The sequence below is a fragment of the Lipomyces japonicus genome (assembly GCF_038497905.1).
Source record: "Lipomyces japonicus strain CBS 7319 unplaced genomic scaffold V1514scaffold_45, whole genome shotgun sequence".
NCBI lineage: Eukaryota > Fungi > Ascomycota > Lipomycetes > Lipomycetales > Lipomycetaceae > Lipomyces > Lipomyces japonicus.
The window spans coordinates 20,496-38,483 of record NW_027117857.1 but is presented as its reverse complement, the minus strand read 5'-3'; the positions used below and the strand labels follow the sequence as shown (position 1 = coordinate 38,483).

General features: G+C 41.3%; 9 protein-coding genes across 9 annotated transcripts; 6 read left to right on the top strand and 3 right to left on the bottom strand.

Moving 5' to 3' along the window:
• Positions 1–92: 92 nt before the first annotated feature.
• On the top strand, positions 93–1,244 carry V1514DRAFT_161983 (uncharacterized protein). The gene has a single exon (XM_066924530.1). The coding sequence runs from the start codon at positions 129–131 to the stop codon at positions 1,059–1,061; it is 933 nt and encodes a 310-aa protein (XP_066781606.1). The 5' UTR covers positions 93–128; the 3' UTR covers positions 1,062–1,244.
• On the bottom strand, positions 1,095–5,296 carry V1514DRAFT_336006 (uncharacterized protein). The gene is made up of 3 exons (XM_066928477.1): positions 4,747–5,296; positions 1,486–4,660; positions 1,095–1,433 (listed from the first exon to the last, which is right to left on the bottom strand). The coding sequence occupies exons 1-3, from the start codon at positions 4,962–4,964 to the stop codon at positions 1,428–1,430; spliced, it is 3,399 nt and encodes a 1,132-aa protein (XP_066781605.1). The 5' UTR covers positions 4,965–5,296; the 3' UTR covers positions 1,095–1,427.
• Positions 5,297–5,853: 557 nt separating this feature from the next.
• On the top strand, positions 5,854–7,848 carry V1514DRAFT_161937 (stress-activated map kinase interacting protein 1-domain-containing protein). The gene is made up of 2 exons (XM_066924529.1): positions 5,854–5,890; positions 5,989–7,848. The coding sequence occupies exon 2, from the start codon at positions 6,087–6,089 to the stop codon at positions 7,527–7,529; it is 1,443 nt and encodes a 480-aa protein (XP_066781604.1). The 5' UTR covers positions 5,854–5,890; positions 5,989–6,086; the 3' UTR covers positions 7,530–7,848.
• Positions 7,849–8,103: 255 nt separating this feature from the next.
• V1514DRAFT_335998 (uncharacterized protein) lies at positions 8,104–9,060 on the top strand. The gene is made up of 3 exons (XM_066928476.1): positions 8,104–8,209; positions 8,266–8,325; positions 8,398–9,060. The coding sequence occupies exons 1-3, from the start codon at positions 8,190–8,192 to the stop codon at positions 8,927–8,929; spliced, it is 612 nt and encodes a 203-aa protein (XP_066781603.1). The 5' UTR covers positions 8,104–8,189; the 3' UTR covers positions 8,930–9,060.
• On the bottom strand, positions 9,023–10,364 carry V1514DRAFT_335996 (uncharacterized protein). The gene has a single exon (XM_066928475.1). The coding sequence runs from the start codon at positions 10,237–10,239 to the stop codon at positions 9,115–9,117; it is 1,125 nt and encodes a 374-aa protein (XP_066781602.1). The 5' UTR covers positions 10,240–10,364; the 3' UTR covers positions 9,023–9,114.
• V1514DRAFT_161861 (uncharacterized protein) lies at positions 10,283–11,594 on the top strand. Its single transcript, XM_066924528.1, has one exon. It carries the CDS (start codon positions 10,531–10,533, stop codon positions 11,539–11,541), a length of 1,011 nt encoding a protein of 336 aa, XP_066781601.1. The 5' UTR covers positions 10,283–10,530; the 3' UTR covers positions 11,542–11,594.
• A 48-nt stretch (positions 11,595–11,642) lies between these two features.
• On the top strand, positions 11,643–14,427 carry V1514DRAFT_335993 (RNA12 protein-domain-containing protein). Its single transcript, XM_066928474.1, has 3 exons — positions 11,643–11,883; positions 11,948–13,894; positions 13,951–14,427. The coding sequence occupies exons 1-3, from the start codon at positions 11,691–11,693 to the stop codon at positions 14,262–14,264; spliced, it is 2,454 nt and encodes an 817-aa protein (XP_066781600.1). The 5' UTR covers positions 11,643–11,690; the 3' UTR covers positions 14,265–14,427.
• Positions 14,428–15,615, top strand: V1514DRAFT_335990 (histone H2A.Z). The gene is made up of 3 exons (XM_066928473.1): positions 14,428–14,607; positions 15,025–15,094; positions 15,164–15,615. Exons 1-3 carry the CDS (start codon positions 14,515–14,517, stop codon positions 15,397–15,399), a joined length of 399 nt encoding a protein of 132 aa, XP_066781599.1. The 5' UTR covers positions 14,428–14,514; the 3' UTR covers positions 15,400–15,615.
• A 31-nt stretch (positions 15,616–15,646) lies between these two features.
• V1514DRAFT_335989 (Six-hairpin glycosidase-like protein) lies at positions 15,647–17,949 on the bottom strand. The gene is made up of 2 exons (XM_066928472.1): positions 17,070–17,949; positions 15,647–17,011 (listed from the first exon to the last, which is right to left on the bottom strand). The coding sequence occupies exons 1-2, from the start codon at positions 17,610–17,612 to the stop codon at positions 15,923–15,925; spliced, it is 1,632 nt and encodes a 543-aa protein (XP_066781598.1). The 5' UTR covers positions 17,613–17,949; the 3' UTR covers positions 15,647–15,922.
• Positions 17,950–17,988: the final 39 nt, after the last annotated feature.

Sequence of the window (17,988 nt, the reverse complement as noted above, 5' to 3'; positions counted from 1 at the left end):
GGCATAATGTATATATTTATAGTTAGTTATTTGGAAGAGGCATGCCCTAACCTTGGTAATGGAGCTCAATTGGGATTTAAAGTAATCACCTACAGTTAGTGTGCAAAACAAAACAACGCTTTGGAAACATGACGGATCCCAATCCTCCAGATTTTAAAAATTTGGTTGAATCATTTTTGACTTCACTTCCAGTGCCAGATCCATCGTCTATATCGTTCACGCCGTCACTAACACCCAAGTTTCTTTCGTTATTGTCGCCATTGTTGCGAGCGAGATGCTCGTTCAACATTCAGACCTTGGTTAAGCAAAACGCAAGCCAGGACGACAATGATGATTTGCAACCTCCCAATTTCGAACAGGAACACAGATTACAGATTGCAAGACATCAATGGGCAGGACTGTTATATTGGAAGCAACAACATGTTGAGAATAACGCGGAGTCATTCGCACCCATATTCGCTCGTCGATTGTACGAATCACGAGATTTAATTTCATCCTCGAGCGATGTGTTTGAAGTCAATGGATTTGCCAGGCCAGATGAGGAAACTATTTTGTCTTCAGTATTGATTCCGGAAACGGAAGTGGAAATCGTGTTCACGTACGACCTTGTCGAATCTAAATGGCTTGTTTATGAGGCAAAGATATCGTCACCGGTACCGGCCGATGATGGTCAAGGGCTTGGTGTATTTGAGCCTGGCGGCGTTTGGGCTGAGGAGTTAAAAGATGCTAAAGTGCCACAACGAAGTTTGGCAAATCATGAAGATGCTTACTGGGATGCATATGACGATCAGGATGATGATCAAGCTTCACAAAAATCAACCGCTGATGCAGGCCGAGATAATGACAATGATGATTCATACTACGACCGGTATGGTGATGTAAATACTTCAATTACTGATGGCCCGAGTAAGCCAATCAGTTCTCCAATCCATACTCATGTCACTTCTTCTATTCAAACCTTATTTACTCTCACGCAGAGTTATGGATTATCGCCGTCAGAATTTAAAGACCTTGTAAGTCAAGCTGCCGACCTGGCGATTCAGTCCAGTATTATTAGTTGACAAATGTGATTATATTTCCAATATTAAATAAAACATGACCAAAATTCAGCCCAAAAAAAAATCTTGCTTTTTTTTTTCTAGAAAATAACAGCCATAACATCGAATACAAGAAAAAAAACAATAAATTATCATGTAATCATGAAACAAAAAAGAAAAAAAAATTTATAAAAGCGAGCGACGAGCTACAAATTGTGCTCGAAAAAGAAAAATAATATAGGATACATAGTAATCAAAATAAATAAGAAAGGTTCATGAAACATACTGACGACTCCAAATAAAAAATTTTGATCCCCATGCTTGATACTGTAAAATATGAATAAAAAAAAAAAGAAAAATATGTACTGAGAAAATTACTTTTTTTTTTTTTTAAAACTAAATATATGTCAGAAAAATTTATATCTCAAATTAGATATTGAAAACATACCCTTTGTCGACTTTGATATTGTTGTTGCTGAGATGTCGGAGGCGATGAATAAACATTTGATATGTACTGTTGATATTGACCAATATCATTAGTATTATACTGCTGCGGATGTCGGAACTGATCGGCATATAATACAGCTTGGTTCTGATTTCTAAATGGATCCGAATACGTAGCTGGCGGAGATGTGGGATACATATAATATTGTTGTTGATCTGGCTGTTCCTGATCTTGACGAAGGGACTGTTGCAGCAGTTGTTGTTGGTATAACGCCTGACCTGTTGCTAACGGAGGCGAAGCCGATGGCGCTATGTAATGCTGCGGTTCAGAAGCAGTGGGTTGTGGTGCAGTCAATCCAAGTTGTTCCATTTGCATGGTCAGGTAATCTAGTGCTGCCGGATCTTGCCTTGCTGCGGCAGCTGCAGCTGCGACTGCAGCAGCGGCTGCCACGTATGGATTCTCAAGTGCGTTGGGATCAAATCCTTGCTGAGGATAATACTGCACCGGTACTTGTTGTGGCTGCTGATGAAATTCGCGACCGTGATAGCCCTCAGCATGATGGCTTCTCGAGCCGTGATGATGATAGCCATGACCATGATGGTATGACTGTTGTTGGCCTCTATTTCCTGAAACAGATGAAATACCTCCGGTTGCTGGGGCTCCATTCGCACGAGTGGCCAACCCAACTTCATCCATCAAGCGCCTGTAACCCTGAGAAGGATGAACTTTGAGTTTCACAAGCACATTCCTTACAATTGCAATACTTCTTTGCCTGATTTCGGGTTCCAGAAATGGTGTAGTCAAAATCTTGTAAATTACAGTAGGACCGTGCGAACTATCACTCAAGATCTCCTCTAAAGCAGACTCATTCGGGTTTAAAATCAAAGCATCAAAAATGGCCCGTCGAGCTTCAGGTTCTGAACGATAGTTAACAACCTTCAGAACTGTGAGTGAAGCAAGTTTGTGAGTACATAGAGGTACTAAATGTGGAATCAGTCTGGGTGCAAGAATCCGATGTCGGTTTGGCAGTGTGCATGTGTCCAAGAACCAAGTAAGGAGCAGTGCACCATTCGCATTCGTAGCTAGTTGAACAGCGTGTAGCGTAATTGCAGCAGCAAGAACGCGCTGTTGTTCTTTGCTAGCATAGTGACTTTCCAAACATGCACGCATTGCTCGAGCACCAAACCTACCCTGTGCAATATCCCAAAACCTCGACAGCATGGTTTCAAAAATAAAATCGTTGTAGGGCGAACCAAACCTCAAACAGCATTGCAAAACATAATTACCAAACTGGTCAAGAAAAAGATGCACGGTATACGGCCTTAACGCGTCAGATATAATTTGCATTTGTTCCGGAGTGCGCGCAACGTCAATGACTTTTTGAGCTGCCCATGTTCCATTTTTATGTATGCCTAATTGTGCAAGGAATGGAGCCAGTCTCTTAAGAAGTTCAGCCTTGACATCTTCAGAGCAGTAATCGAAAAGCTTTTGCACAACCGTGTTTCCCAGATAATCACTAGCAAGCTCTGCAATTTCATCAATCATGTCTATCGCAGCATTCTCAATTTCCGATACTGAACATGATCCATTATCAATCCGCTTCCTGATTTCTCTTAACTTTGGAGCATCATACACTCGGTTCGGATTTGGATCGGGTAATGCCTGTAGGTCTTCAATAAAATCGACAAATGCAATCGCATTCTCAAGATTCTTTTTGATCTTTTGAATCTCAACATCGTCCGCACCATAATCACCAACAATCTCCAAAATATCTGGTTCTAATTCTGCCAATGTCCGGGTGGGTATCGCTTTAGTATTTTCAGTTTTATCTTTAATCGTGTAAGATATTTCCTGATGCGGTTGGTTTTGTTGCTGCTGTTGCTGTTCGATTTCAGGGGTGGAAGAAACAGTGCTAGCGGATTGAGTGGCTACTCTAGCAAACCCAATTATTATGAACCCTGAGCCAGGTGAAAGCTCTGTGCTGTTTAAAGCTGCCTTGGCATGAATTGCGGAATCTATAGTAGCATAATCCACGATCCCAGTTGAGTTGTTTTTCAAAATTCTGACCGACTTGACAACTCCATAATGGGTAAAAAACTGTATCAGTGAAGGAATGGTGATACCAGCTGGTAGGTTTCCGACCCAAAGCGTTCGGGTAGGACCAATAGAGACGTCATCAATGGAGTTCAAAATAACTGACTCGTCAACGGTGCTAATATCTTCATTTGAAACATTACCATTTCTATCATAATTTATTTGAGAAGGTTGTGACCCAAATCTGTTTTGCAAAGCATGAACTCTGTGTTCTGCTCCTGTAGTGCTAGACCTTGGTCTGGTCCCTAAATTCTGAACAGCAGGGTACCTTAATTGACCAAGTTGATCGACATCGTGATGATGCTCATCCTCTTCAATTAATCCTCCTAGTGTTGCGTTTGAATGGCCATCATCAAACTTCTCGGTCGCATTGACCGAGTATGACCTCAATCTGTTGGCATCTCGAATGCGCGGGAAGTCAGCTAAAAAGGCAGAAGAAGTTGTGGATGGTATACTAGGCGCCGGCAAACGGGTTTGCATTTCGTCCTGGGCAGGCTGAGTTTCGTCGTGATGATGTTTTGGCGCGTCCTCGAGTCCGAGGTAATCGAGAGTACTCAGGGCAGGACGAGGATCGGAATGGTCGGCTGCCGGACCCTGCTGTGACCACGAAGAAGGTGAGAATAACGACGGACCAAAAGATAATGGATATTGTTGTGAAGGCAAATTCAGCGAACCGGATCTGTATCTGGCCGAAGCACCGCTAGTTTCTGGGGCAGGATTGACAAGTAAGGTTGAAGTCTTAATCTCGTCCGAATCCAGAGGAACTTGTTGAGAGGCAAATACTGACGGCGAAACAGAAGTCGAAAGATTGGATGGTTGAGAAATAAAAGAAGAACCGAGAGGGTTTAAAAGAGAGGACGATGATGAGAGTCGGGAAGGTAAAGTTCCGGCCCGGGCGCGTTGTCGGAAAGCAGGGGGAAACGAGGATGGCGAGGATGACGAGACCGGCGAGGGCGAAATTGATTTTGAAATTTCAGAAATTGTTGATGGCACTTTATCAAATAAGGCATCGCGATCACGATTAGTCGATCGGCTGTTGATCGTGGACGTCCATAACGAGTCTTGAGCCTGAAGTTCGCGAGCTCTGGAGAAGAATGTGAGTACCACTATTTATAGTAGCCCCGAGGCATACAAGACACAGCCAGGCAATTGGATAAAACACAGACTTACCTAGCAGAAAAATAACGAGGATCAAAAGACGACGGAGAAGCAGATCCAAGTCTGTTTGATTGAGGATGACGAATAGATGAGGGGAGGGAAGACGTGTTCGAAGTAGTCGACGTGTCTTGCGGTCCTAGTGGGAGATGGCCGCGAAGCGAGGAGGAAATCGATGAAGGAGGATCGGAACGTGAGGGTGGAGGAGAAGTTGGTGGATTGAGATTCGACATCAAGTCGAAGTCTTGGACCAAGAAGAAGCCGTGAATTGAAGATAGATCCGGCTGGTGTGATGACAATAAGATGAACGCAAAGCGATATCGAAGTTGCGGACTATATGGCAACGCAACGTCACCTCCCCAAAAAAAAAAAAAAAAAAAAAAAATTAAGCAATACCAAATTAAAAAGCACACAAAAGAAACTAATAAAAACTAATAAATACACTATCGAAATCGATTAAAATAAAATGAAGGAATGGACGAATTTCAGATAGATCGACAATACAAGTACAAGGATAATTCAGGTAAAAGATGTGCTCGATCGATCGGGTCGGCATACCGAAAGGAAACCCCTATAATTTTATAGCCAAACCCCAGCAAACAAACCAAGCATTTAAAAATCGAATTTCAACATCATCTCCGACGTAGCCGATTGTCAACATTTACAATAATCATACGTAAAAGAAAATTTAAAGTCAAAAAAATATATATATTCTATTTACAGCTTCTTCATACTACCAAAAATAGAGAACATGATCCCAAAAGAAACCAAAAGTTGTCCTCAAAGAGGACGAAAGCAAAAATTACAAAGCCCAGACCACCCGAAGGCGGTTGGCGGCCACAGACAGATCCGCGCTGTGCAATGCAGATTCCGCAGCCAGTTACCGAGAATTTATGAGCTCCGATAACGCTTTCAGGTAAGTATGAAGAAGAAAAAAAAAAAAATTAAAGAAACGCGGGTTGGAGTGAATTTATAGCACAGCCTAGGGTACAAGCCCTACCCTTAATCGGAGCCCTAAACTTGGTTACCCTAATATGTTGCTTTGTTGCACCGAGTTAGGGCTCCTATTATGTAATATTAATTAAGTTAGTTAACTAGTTACCAAACACTGTAACTAACCACGTTACATAGTCCAGTGTCTCGAGTATTTTGTAAATTTGTATGTTTAGATAATTGTTTTTTGCATTCAAGATGAGTAGCCATGATGGACTCAACGTCCTCAACGTCGTATACAATATTCTCATGTAGTCTATGTAGATGCGTACCAGTGAAGTTTAGGCATAAGCCGCACTGATGTCAATTTCCAACAACACGACATCTTGCCTTCGCAGACACAGATGTAAGGTCGATTCAAAATGTCGCTACTCGATGATCGCAATTATGTTTTGTATCGGCTTCGCAAGTCCTACTTGGACAGGATTCAAGATGGCGTGGGCGAGCGAGTTATTCACATATCCCCCCACCTCCACAATCTTGCCAACAAAGGCTCGACTTTATCCAACGGCATCAGCAATAATAATAATAATAATAATAATAATAATAATAATAATAATAACAATAGTAATAATAATGACTTTCCACCATATAATCCTGAATTTCAGTTTTCTCCTCCGATTCCAAGTTTTGTCGAGAGCGAAGTTGCCAAGAGCGTGTCCTCACCTAACAGTCCTGCCTATTCAAGCAATCACAAAAATGGCATGCTCAGCCTTGGCGATGTATCAGACGCCATCGAACAAGTTAAGCACAAGAGACGGCATAAACAGCACAAGCGTAAACCCTTGTCTGGCTCAAAATTTGGCGAATATAGTTCGGAATCCGATTTTGAGGACGATTCCGATGATTTTGCCGACAACAGGTCAACATCTGGCGATGAAAATGACAATCATGACGAAGAGAACGATGAGATGGACATTGAAGAGTTGCAACGAGCTGCTCGGCAAATCAAGTTTTCTAAAATGCCTACTCGCGATAAGGATTTGCTACCAGATGTTGATCAAATGTTGTCTACATATATTACGTTAAATAAAAAACACGAACGCAATAAGAGTACAGAACCGGGCAACAAAGGTCTTGGCTGGGACAACGGGTCGACTGAATCTACGAAACTTGGTTTGGCAGGCAACGTTGAAAACAAGGACGGCATGTCATTTTTGCAATCTTCTTCGCCATTTAGGAAGTCTAACTATAATAATATGTGGAATCAGATCTCAATGGATGATGCCACCATACTTCGGGAAGATACGAACCCTTCTTCAACCAATACTTTACTGATATCAAACGCTTCTAACGCGGAAACATTGATTTCAGACATTGATGAGCAGAAAACTTTGCCCCGTGATTTGACGTCGTCGATTATCTTACCAATGCTCCATGTCTCGAATTTAACGGCACTAATCAAGAAATCGCAAGAATCAGCGAAAAATCCGTTTGAGAAATACACGTCGGCATCTGGTGTTGGTGAGCTAAAGCCATTGAAATTAAAAGTTTACAGGCCAACATCTACTGTACCAATCAAGCCTTTTGAAGTCATAGTCAAGCGATTTGTGACTGTGGCAGACACGATTGGATTTTCACTTTATCGTTATTGGGAAGAGAAACGTGAACCTGAGTTGCCAGAAGAACTTCAGGAAGTGGCCAAATGGACCTTGCGCATTGTCGAAGATGATGGTGAACCGGATTTGGATTTTCCAGCATTGGACCGGACGCGAATTATATCCGCATATAGTTTTGACGAATTTGCTCTCGTTGAAGCTACACCAGCTCAATATAAGGAGTATCGACGCCAATCTCGAATTTAAAGAAGGGATGCAAAAAAAAAAAAAAAAAAGTCATCACTGTGTGATGTGTTGTCAGCTTGCAAAAGCACGATATACTACACGCCATTGCCAACATTTGCTGTTTTCTTATCTTGCCGTTTGAGATTGTGCCGGAATCTCCCGCGCGAACTGGATAAGGAAATTGCAGATGCGCAACCAGTTGGGTTATGTTAACTTGACGACCTTTGGATTTACAAAACAAGTCATGGTTTGGTTATGACTTTCCAATTTTTTTTTTATTTATTTATTTTTTTTTTTTTTTTTACTTGAAATGGATATTCATGATTGTGCGTTGAGGCTTGAGATAGGTCGGGGACGCCGACTGATACGCTATTTTGGAGCGCTTGGCAAGGGTTTGCGCATGTCTCTGGATATGGCAAATTTTGGTGTTTTTGCACCCAAACCGCGCTTGGCGCCTGACTGACTCACGGTAGCAATCATTGGAAATATAGTTTGCGCCGCGCATTGAGGAATGATAATGCATACGTTATGTATGTTATTATGTTATATATATATATATATATACCAATTTGATGTGCCGAACTTGCTGCTACGCTTTTTTTTTTTTTTTTTTTTTTGGTGTGTGCTTTCACCGGCTTGTTTGTCTTGCAAAATATTTTTAAACTTGCAAAAGATTTGGAAATGTCTTTTCTGCCATATTGGTAAGTTCATTCTTCCACGTTCCGCGGTCGTTATCAATACATACTGATCTTATCAGCACCGTATGTGATATGCAGTTGTCAGGATCAGGAAAAAACATGCTCTATTGTTCTGAAAAGTATGGTTTTTTTTTTTAGTTTTGCTATTTTTTGGTCGTCGTCGTGTTCTGTTTGAGTTGCTAATTATTTAGATGTCGCAAAAAGGATGCCAGAGCTTTAAATCATGAATCGTTTTACTCAGAGTCAACACACATGCCGGCCGCATCTGATCATACTTCTTCAGATCAATCACTGTGTGAAGATGACCGGTATTCTTTGTTGTCGGCTCCCAGGTCAATCCCAACGAAGAAAACGAAACAAGCAACACCTTTACTAAGTCAATCACCTTCGTCCATAAATTGCAATTCTTCAACCGACTTTGCTGCGTTGTCTTATTCATCGTCGTCTTCAATGCTGCTTTCATCATCACGTCGTCATCCAATAAGTTTATACTCCTCCTCTCCCAGGTCTGTTGATTTGGTTTCACCGTTTAAATCTTCATCTGTTAAACTGTCTGCCTTAGCGTCTTCTCATGTCTCGCGTCATGAGCCAATAACCGCTTATTCATATGACATGCCACTTGTACTCGACAAACGAGATCTTCTTTGTGACAGTTCTCAGTCATCAGTCACAGAAGGTAGTCTCAAGAAGCTATTCAACTTTAATGAGATGCAGAAATCCTAGCGCGTGGTTGCATCACTTGCACGCAATGTATAGAAATTATGCCTTGCTTTTACTTGGCATGTTTGATTTTTGGGAAAGGATTTCAATTTGGCGTTTTTTGTAATTAGAAGAAAAAATTTATTCATACACATATACATATATAGATAACACATAACAGTAAAAAACGCATAAACCCAAATTCATAATCAACTCCAGATATCACCAGTATCCCTAGTATACATTCGAGCGATTTGCTCTTTAGGAAGCTCATATATTTCACCAACTCCTCGCGACAACAACTTATCTGCCGCGTCTGTGATCAACTCTACTTTCTGCTTCCTAATCTTTTCCTTTTCCTTCTCTTCCTCCGTCTCCACTTTTTCTTCGTTTTTTCTCCTATTCTTATTACCCCACTTCTTTGTTTTTTTTCCCGGGCCTAATCGTTGCAGCGCCTCCATCGGCGTTTCCGTAGTTTCAAGCACGCTCAATAACTGTGCCATTAAAACACTGGCTGGCCGGCTTTCGTCGTCTCTTGCACTTTCCAACTCTGCTTGCAATTCTTTCTGTCTTCGTAATTCATCTGCTTGAGCAGCAGCCCTGATCTCTTTCTTTGATAATCCATCAAGCCAGGCATCATATCTCTCTTCTGCCCTTTGTTCTTGTTCTTCTTCCTTTTCCCGCACAAAGTTCCCGTTGGCGTCAAACTTTCCCTCTTCTAAATCGGATCGCATATTAAACGCTTCTAGCTGTGGTGCGTGCAGTCGACTTCCCGTTTGCCCAATTTCTGGATCAATATCCTCAGTCATATTTTCATCTACTCCATCCTCGACATTGTCAATTTCCATTCTTGACTTAATTTTCCCCGCCACAAAGTTTTCTACTTCTCGATTTAAACTCTCAGTGTCAACACTTCCAGAGTTGAACTCCTGACCTTCGATTTCATCGATATTTAAAAATCGAACTTTCTTTGATCTTTTTGACACACCATCGATATCATCTTCATCTGAGGAAACGTCATCTTCAGCAGCTTTATTGTCATCATCATCATTATTATCACCATCATCTCCAAACATGTTTTCATCATCATCCTGGTCATCTTGAACTTCGGTCTTGCTTCTTGCTTTCCTTGCGCTACTGAAAAACTCATCCTCGGACGAATCTGATTCGTATCCTTCAATACGCAATTTATTTCGTCGTGAAGGTTTCGGCACCGCTCCTGCAATATCAGTTTCTAATAAAGTATTTTCGTCAACCAAGTCTTCTTCGCCCTCCGCACGGCTTCGTTTTGATGAAATCGCGTCTTGCACGGGCGCCGCCGTTCTTTTCGACATTGTTTCAGTAAAAGAAATTAAAACAGACTTGTAAAAATTATAAAGTTATCATATATATATCCACTGAATATTTAGAGGAAAAAAATTTTTTTGCAGATTCACTGGAGGTGAAAAAGCGAAACCATGCCGATTAATTTAAATTGATTTTGCATTCATTAAATTGACGTACCGTACATTGCGCGCGCTTTTTTACAGAAAGTTAACCAAACAGGAAGAAAAACATACAATATTGATGATCTTCTTTTAGTCGATATAAAAATTGTTTTTCCGAGCTGTCAGTCGTTTTACAGAATGCTGACACTACCGACAATAACGCCGAAAGGTTCATATAACCTGTGGTATACTCAATCTCACACTCCACATGTACTCAAGCGAACATCACGAAATAGGTCTAGATTTTTGCCGGGGGCCGATCCGTCTGAATTTGAAGAACCTCTTCAGCAACGGCAGGATGCAGGAAATGATGGTGAACAGTATCAACGCGCTGGATCAGCATTAGAGGAAGCAGAGGCCGGGTTGGCAAGAGAATTAGAAGATATCAGGCTTTTTGGATTCGCCTTTTTACGACCCCCGGGTTTGGCCAAGACTGCAGCTGCCATGATGGAAGAACAAGCACTATCTGATTCTGAATCAGAGGACAATGGCGGATTTGTAGAGAATCCGAATGATTTGCGGTTTATGGTCGACGAAGATGGGGAAGAGCAAGAGCAAGATCAAGATCAAGAGCAAGAACAAGAGCAAGAGCAAGAGCAAGAGCAAGAGCAAGAGCAAGAGCAAGAGGAAGAGCAAGATCAAAATATTGATGAGGGAATTGAAGAAGGCGAAGTAGATGGAATTGTGAGTGGTGAATTCGCAGAACTAGAAGCCTACGCCGACACTCCTGGATACGGGTTTATTAGAAGAAGACCGACAGGGAGGTTGCGGAATAGAACGGAAACAGCTCGATCAGCTACGCTTGATGAAGAAGTCGATCTGGATGCGGACATACCAGATGCTGACAATTTTCATGTTAATTCTGATGATGGTGATTACTATGATGACGAAGATGACAATGATGTCGAAGAAGAAGAAGAAGAAGAAGAAGAAGAAGAAGAAGAAGAAGAATATGAATTTGAAGAGGAGGAGATACAAGAACAAGTGGATGCAGAACAAGAACAAGCGGACGTTGAAGTGAGCTTGCATGCTGAAACTCTGGCTGGCCTGCGGCCGCCACTAGGCAGCAGGCAAACAATGATCTATGAAGAATTATCTGGAAATGATGAAGATGACGATGATTACGAAATGGATTTTGATGATGAATAGATATGTTATCATGGAAAATTTAATGAAATGGTTTATTGTTGTAATCGCTATAAGTATGACGTGCGGCGTAATTGTAGACAAAAAGACGATTAGGCCTGACCGAAGATTCTATCGCCATAACCAGACGCTATCAAGACACATATGAAAGAATGAATAGGTTATTATCTCATGTTTACTCTGCTCGCTTGCCGGTTTTGATTGGGCAATCAGTAAGGCCACTTCCTGCTTGCCGATCTAGAATCTTAAGCGCCAGATCAGCTAGCCGTTCTGGATATGAAGAGATTGCACACAGTACTGGATTAATAGAAAGAAAACCCGGCGAAGGACTGGTTTATTTTGATAGTGAGTAAATTTGTTAATGGCGTATTTATTTATATATATTTATATTAATTGATAAACAATATAGACATTTATCCGGTGAGGTACAGTATTTGGGACATTCGACAGTTATTGGTTGAATACGTCCTACGACGAAATGAGGTCGATCTGGTAGCCTATATTAAAAAGCATGCATTTCCAAAGGATTTGTCTGTTGAGATTAAGCAAGTTATTCCCCGGCCGAAGGATGGTGGTCTTATCGTGAAATTCGCATGGGACGTTGCAAATCACACCGAAGAAGAGTTGCAACAGCAGATCGAAGACACAGTGGAAATAAATGCACCCCGGGCATGGTTTAATCCGATACAGAAATTACATTCCTACAAAGTCAAAGGTATTCCATGGGTTGAAGATCTACATCGATTTCCGTCTTCTCGATTGAGAGTAGTTTTTGAAGGGCCCGATATTGAGCAAGAAGGTTTATATTTTTTGTTTCGAAGATACGGCGTTATTAAAGACATCATACCTCTTTCTCCCTCGTCTAAGGAAGAGCCAAGGTACGCCCACATTCAATTTGATCGTATTAGATCTGCAGCTTCAGCAAGGAATTGCTTGCATGGGATGACAGCTCCGGAAGGCACAAAAATCCACATCTACTATGAGCCTACGAGTCAGAAACATTTTTTACGAGAATGGATTTTTGGTCATCCACGTATCGTTATTCCTGCAATCGCAGCTTTGCTGGCAGGTCTTACGGTCATTATTTTCGATCCCATCAGGACGTGGTTTATTAAGCAGAAAATTACAAAACGATTTTCACTGGTGGATAACAAGTATGTTGCATATTTAAGGTCTTTATTTAATTCAACAATAGATGTCCTGGTGAACACGGGGGGACTTCGAAGGTTTGGACTCTATAGTAATTCGCAAGTTAATAACCTTCAAACCGGGTTTTCTGATCGTCGAGACATTATCGAACAGCTTAATATTTTATTAAAGGAACAGCCAGAAACTTTTATAGTGATTCAAGGCCCAAAGGGTAGCGGTAAAATAGAACTGGTTCAAGACTACGTCATTCGAGACAGGCCAAACACGCTTACCATTGACTGCCAGCGTTTGACCGAGGCACGAAATGATGCTGTTTTTATTAAGGAGATCTCAAGCCAGACCGGATATTTTCCCGTGTTCCCGTGGATGAATAATATTTCGCAGTTTATGGATCTAATTGTGCAAGGTGTTATTGGTCAGAAAGCAGGGTTTTCAGAATCGAGAGACGCGCAGTTTAAGAATATTCTTGAGAACACGGCCACTGCGTTAAGACAAATTGCTGCTGAAAAGGAATTAATTGATAAAAGACGTCAAAGTCTTGGTCAAAGTTTGGCTAATGATGGGTGTGGCGAGTCTGTACCCATTGCGACTCCAGTTGTAGTGATTGAAAATTTTCTGTTGAGATCTGACAAGCATGAGGATATGTATAAATATATTGCAGAATGGGCAGCTGTTTTAATTTTATCAAATGCTGCACAGGTAATATTCATAACGGATGATGTTGCGCATAACAAGATACTGGCCGAATCATTACCGAATCAGGTTCTAAACACGATAACCGTTGGTGACGCGACACCGGAACTGGCACGCAGTTTTGTTCTTCGACAGATTCTTGCCGTTACTGGCGAAAAAGAGGAGACCGTGCCAGCGGAGACACTGAAGACTCTTGACCAAGCACTTGAGCCGCTTGGTGGTCGAATGTCTGATTTGTTGACACTTGTACGCAGAGTAACCGTTGGTGAAAGCAACCTGCACGCAGTCCAAGACATGATTCGTCAAAGTGCTGCTGAGATCACGAAGAAGTTTTTGAAATCAAGCAAAACTACAGTGTGGACGTCTGAACAAGCGTGGATATTAATTAAACTATTATCCGAACATGAGGATATTAAATACAACGAGTTGTTTCTTAATCCGTTATTCAAGGGGGCATCAGAGGCAATCATGGCGTTGCAACATGCTGAATTGATTCTTGTTTTAGAAAAAGACGGTAAGTTTAAACATTGCTAGCACGATGTCCGGTACGGTGGGTTAATGGTGAACTAGGACGGCCGTATGCCATAAAGGCAGGAAGGCCGATATATCAGGCCGCGTTTAAGAAACTGACGACAGATAAAGTGTTAACAGCAACCCTAGAGATTTCAACGTTGACTGCATTATCTGCCGTCGATAGTGAAGCTATCGTAAAGTATGAGGATGAGCTTTTCAAGCTATCGTCAGTAGCAGCATCGATTAGCAAATCCGACGTTGCTGAACGTGTCAAGTATTTGACGGATAAAATTAGAACGTCACAGTCGCGGATCACGGAGTTTGAAAAGAATATAGTCCAACATAAGAGAACAATTGCGAAGGAGTATTGATTACGAAATTATTTTGATTTTACTTTTAATATAAATCCTGCTTTTTTGTAATTAATCACCACAGCAACGCCCCGGCCAACACGTTTCGCCGTTTCGGGAAATCGCGTTCCCGCGGTTTGGTGACTGACGCCTGCCCAAACTCCCAACCTGAACTCTTCCCGCTACCATATATCATTAAATACTGTCATCACACCTGGTTTCAGCAAATTTAGCTCAACCATTTGATTAGCTTTAACGATTTAATTTAATAATGTCTGGTGGTAAAGGAAAATCTCATGGTGGCAAAGCCGGTCCTAAAGAAGGAAGAGCACAGATCTCGCATTCTGCGCGTGCTGGTCTTCAGGTACGTGTCCATGAATTTTTATTTTTATTTTTTTGAAGTCGTCGACGAGTGAGTATAAAATTTAAAAAGACATGTTAGAAAAGGATTCAGAATTTATTGATGCAATGCTGTGGGGATGCTTGGAGTCCTGGCAGCAAGTCTTTTTTGTTTTGAAAGACGCGTGGCGCAATTGCAGCAAACTCCTCATTCTCGTGTCACGCCCAACCAAAAAAAATAAAAAAAAAAAAAAAAGGGATAATGATTGAATAAAATCTTGGTTTACAAATATTTAGCATATTTGAATTGTTTTGAGGGCACAGTTATCTTCGATTTAATATGACGCGTCTTTGTTAAAGTCAGACGCGTTAATGTTACACGCGGTCGATCCTCGTCATGGCTTCAAATAAATCATTCAATTTATCTTACATTTTATTATAGTTTCCCTGTGGTAGAGTCAAGCGATTTTTAAAGAGGAACACGCAAAACAAGGTGCGAGTGGGAGCGAAAGGTGCGTGCTAGAACTTGCTTGTCATTATCGATATGGAATCTCATTTTTTTTTTTTTTTTTTTTTTTTAGCTGCCGTGTATGTCACTGCCGTGCTTGAATACCTTACCGCTGAAGTACTTGAACTTGCAGGCAACGCCGCCAAGGATTTAAAAGTGAAACGCATCACTCCTCGTCATCTTCAACTTGCCATTCGTGGTGATGAAGAGTTGGACACGCTCATTAAGGCCACTATCGCGTTCGGTGGTGTTTTGCCTCATATCAATAAGGCGTTGCTTAAAGCCGATACCAACAAAAAGAAGAAGTAAATTTATGTTGTTATTCTACTTGTTCTTTTGTTATTAGTGGTTTTTAAGTGGATTTTATTACCTCAGATTTTTTTTTTCGAGTGATGTGTATTAGTTCTTTACATGACATTTTTTGTGTTTCGATTTTGTATTAATATTTTTTGTATTTCCCTCCGACCCCCTCCATTTAATGTATGAGTACACTATATATAAGTAGGCGTAGAAATTAGAAAACCATTCAAATTTATTTATTACTATAGTTTCTTCACTGCATGAAGAATAATTATTTCAAAAAAGAAAAAAACAAAAAAGTATAGTGATGATCTCACCTCCAATACAAGTCATAAGCTCATACTAACGTAACATGTAACAATCAATACCAAAAAACTGAAACAAAAAACCCCCGAAAAAAACAAAAAAAAACACACCTAAACTCAAAACACCCGTCCCAAACAAACAAACAAACGAAAAAACGAAAAAAACGAAAAAAACGAAAAAAAAAGAAAAAAAATAAATATGGTGGGATATAATGCAGTAAAAATTCTCATACGGTCTTGACGTTCCCATAAAACTGACGACGTATTTCCAGTGCGTCATATGCTCTTTTACGCATCTTAACAGCTCCCAACATTGACTCATAACTCCATGTCAGGTCTCGTGCTCCTCGCATGAAGCCGGTTTTTGCATCAAATTGCTCAGACATGTGACCTTGACCATCTGCATGATTGCGAACGACTTGCAAGAATCCGTCAGCATAACTTAGCAATCCAGCAAGAATCAACTCAATTTCTTTTGCACCGGGCGGAAAAGCCAGAACAACGATTGGCTCAGTAATGGACATGAAACCTTGAGCAAAAAAAAAATCATAAAACGAAGCTGATTCAAGGGTGTTCACAGAATCTAAAAATTGAAAATAAAAACTGGCAGTCGTGTTTGTTATTTGCAGAGGCCGATCCGATAAAGAGATGTTTTCTACCAAAGCGTAGAGAACGTGCGCCACGGTCGCAGTACACAAAAACCATGGATTGCCCTCACCGCCTCTACCATCACCACCATCATACACATCTTCAGGATACCGACCAACACCAATAGAAGCAGGACCATCGTGATTGCCATGTCGTTTAAGATATATTCTATTAATCGGATATCTGAACGTCATGTCGCTAACTAACGCATGTAGCGTTCCAATCACGGCATCACTGTGAACTGGAAATACAGAATCCGAACCACCATGGATGGCCCCCAAAAGTAAAGCAGAATCGAGTCCTGATCGAGTGGTCGCCAAGGTTTCAATCAAATGACCACGATCATCATCCCAAAATGTCTGAAGGAACCGGCCAAGTCCTGCTGCTTGAATTCGATACCATTTCGCAGCCCCGGGATCTTTTGCATCCCATGCAATCTGTTCACCCAAATTTAATGACTTGTACTGCGTCATGGCAGTAAAGAAATGAAGTCCTTTTACTTCTTCCCATAAATCAAATCCGGGAGCTGCCCAATTATGAGAAACGTATTCGAGATCAGGCTTGATGATTGAATATAGAAACTGATATGTGTTACGATTGCCCTCACCACGTTTTCGAAGAGCGTTGTAGTATGAAATTAAAGCAATAGATCTCAATGCAGGACCATCCTATTAATATTAGACAATTTGCCCATATATATATTAAAATGAGGAATAATCGACTTACTCGTTGTGGCCGACCCCATCCATCTTGGAACGCGCGACCGTCAACTTCAAACTTGGGTTCACCAAGACCACCCGATCGAAAATCACCGCTGGGATTCTCGGTCCATTGAATGTTCTTGACATCATTAACATATAGGTTGATTACATCTCGAATAGTCGAATTCCCGGTCCTAGCGTATTCCTCCACGAGTGCATGAACCGTAATTGCACCATCACGAACCCATTGATAAAAATAATCAGGAAGATCTCGTGAAGGACTTGCAACCACTACACCAGCACCAACTCCTTGGTTTGCTACATTGCGGCCGTTCGGCCCAATGTTTGCCAGAATATTGTCCAAGGAAAAGTCAGGATACGACTGGATCCACGATTCAAAATCTTTTAAAGAACGTGATGAAAAAACTTGAAAATGAAATTTCTCATTTGATACCAGAGGAAGACCGCCAGCAGCAGGTTGGTGTCCTTGCTTCAGTTGGTCGCAGGTGACGACAGACCCGACGGAGATTACGACGAGCGCCGAGAGCAGATGGGGACCGATTCGCATGATAGAGACAAAAAAAAATGGCAAAATGCGTTCAGTACTTCAGTTGTCCAGGGACCAGAAGAGATATTGCTAGCTTGCTTGCACAGTATATAGATGTATAGATGTATAGATGTGGATAGTGGTCAGGCCGATTGGCGACCGTATCGGTGCTAGATGTGAATTAAGGTTTTGATGATGATCTGGGGCAGTTAATTAACACGGCCGGTTGGCCGTGTTAATTGCACGACTTTGGCAGACCGGCTTGGCTTTCTATACGACTGCCGTCATGTCATGGCTCAGGGTGTATGACAAAGGGACTAAAATACACATTTTTGATGTATGTAGATGAAGGTGTACGATGCGTGCGATGAATATACAATCCAATAGGCGAGAAACG

What these genes read in the sequence shown, in the direction of transcription:
- V1514DRAFT_161937 (XM_066924529.1), top strand. Translation starts at nt 6,087, where the DNA reads ATGTCGCTACTCGATGATCGCAATTATGTTTTGTATCGGCTTCGCAAG.
- V1514DRAFT_335990 (XM_066928473.1), top strand. Translation starts at nt 14,515, where the DNA reads ATGTCTGGTGGTAAAGGAAAATCTCATGGTGGCAAAGCCGGTCCTAAA. An exon ending in CTGCGCGTGCTGGTCTTCAG is followed by an intron (nt 14,608 to 15,024) that starts GTACGTGTCCAT and finishes ATTTTATTATAG; the next exon opens with TTTCCCTGTGGTAGAGTCAA. An exon ending in GGTGCGAGTGGGAGCGAAAG is followed by an intron (nt 15,095 to 15,163) that starts GTGCGTGCTAGA and finishes TTTTTTTTTTAG; the next exon opens with CTGCCGTGTATGTCACTGCC.
- V1514DRAFT_335989 (XM_066928472.1), bottom strand. Translation starts at nt 17,612, where the DNA reads ATGCGAATCGGTCCCCATCTGCTCTCGGCGCTCGTCGTAATCTCCGTC. An exon ending in GATGGGGTCGGCCACAACGA is followed by an intron (nt 17,012 to 17,069) that starts GTAAGTCGATTA and finishes TAATATTAATAG; the next exon opens with GATGGTCCTGCATTGAGATC.
- V1514DRAFT_161861 (XM_066924528.1), top strand. Translation starts at nt 10,531, where the DNA reads ATGCTGACACTACCGACAATAACGCCGAAAGGTTCATATAACCTGTGG.
- V1514DRAFT_335998 (XM_066928476.1), top strand. Translation starts at nt 8,190, where the DNA reads ATGTCTTTTCTGCCATATTG. An exon ending in ATGTCTTTTCTGCCATATTG is followed by an intron (nt 8,210 to 8,265) that starts GTAAGTTCATTC and finishes TGATCTTATCAG; the next exon opens with CACCGTATGTGATATGCAGT. An exon ending in ATGCTCTATTGTTCTGAAAA is followed by an intron (nt 8,326 to 8,397) that starts GTATGGTTTTTT and finishes CTAATTATTTAG; the next exon opens with ATGTCGCAAAAAGGATGCCA.
- V1514DRAFT_336006 (XM_066928477.1), bottom strand. Translation starts at nt 4,964, where the DNA reads ATGTCGAATCTCAATCCACCAACTTCTCCTCCACCCTCACGTTCCGAT. An exon ending in CCTCGTTATTTTTCTGCTAG is followed by an intron (nt 4,661 to 4,746) that starts GTAAGTCTGTGT and finishes ATTCTTCTCCAG; the next exon opens with AGCTCGCGAACTTCAGGCTC.
- V1514DRAFT_161983 (XM_066924530.1), top strand. Translation starts at nt 129, where the DNA reads ATGACGGATCCCAATCCTCCAGATTTTAAAAATTTGGTTGAATCATTT.
- V1514DRAFT_335993 (XM_066928474.1), top strand. Translation starts at nt 11,691, where the DNA reads ATGAATAGGTTATTATCTCATGTTTACTCTGCTCGCTTGCCGGTTTTG. An exon ending in AGGACTGGTTTATTTTGATA is followed by an intron (nt 11,884 to 11,947) that starts GTGAGTAAATTT and finishes TAAACAATATAG; the next exon opens with ACATTTATCCGGTGAGGTAC. An exon ending in TCTTGTTTTAGAAAAAGACG is followed by an intron (nt 13,895 to 13,950) that starts GTAAGTTTAAAC and finishes ATGGTGAACTAG; the next exon opens with GACGGCCGTATGCCATAAAG.
- V1514DRAFT_335996 (XM_066928475.1), bottom strand. Translation starts at nt 10,239, where the DNA reads ATGTCGAAAAGAACGGCGGCGCCCGTGCAAGACGCGATTTCATCAAAA.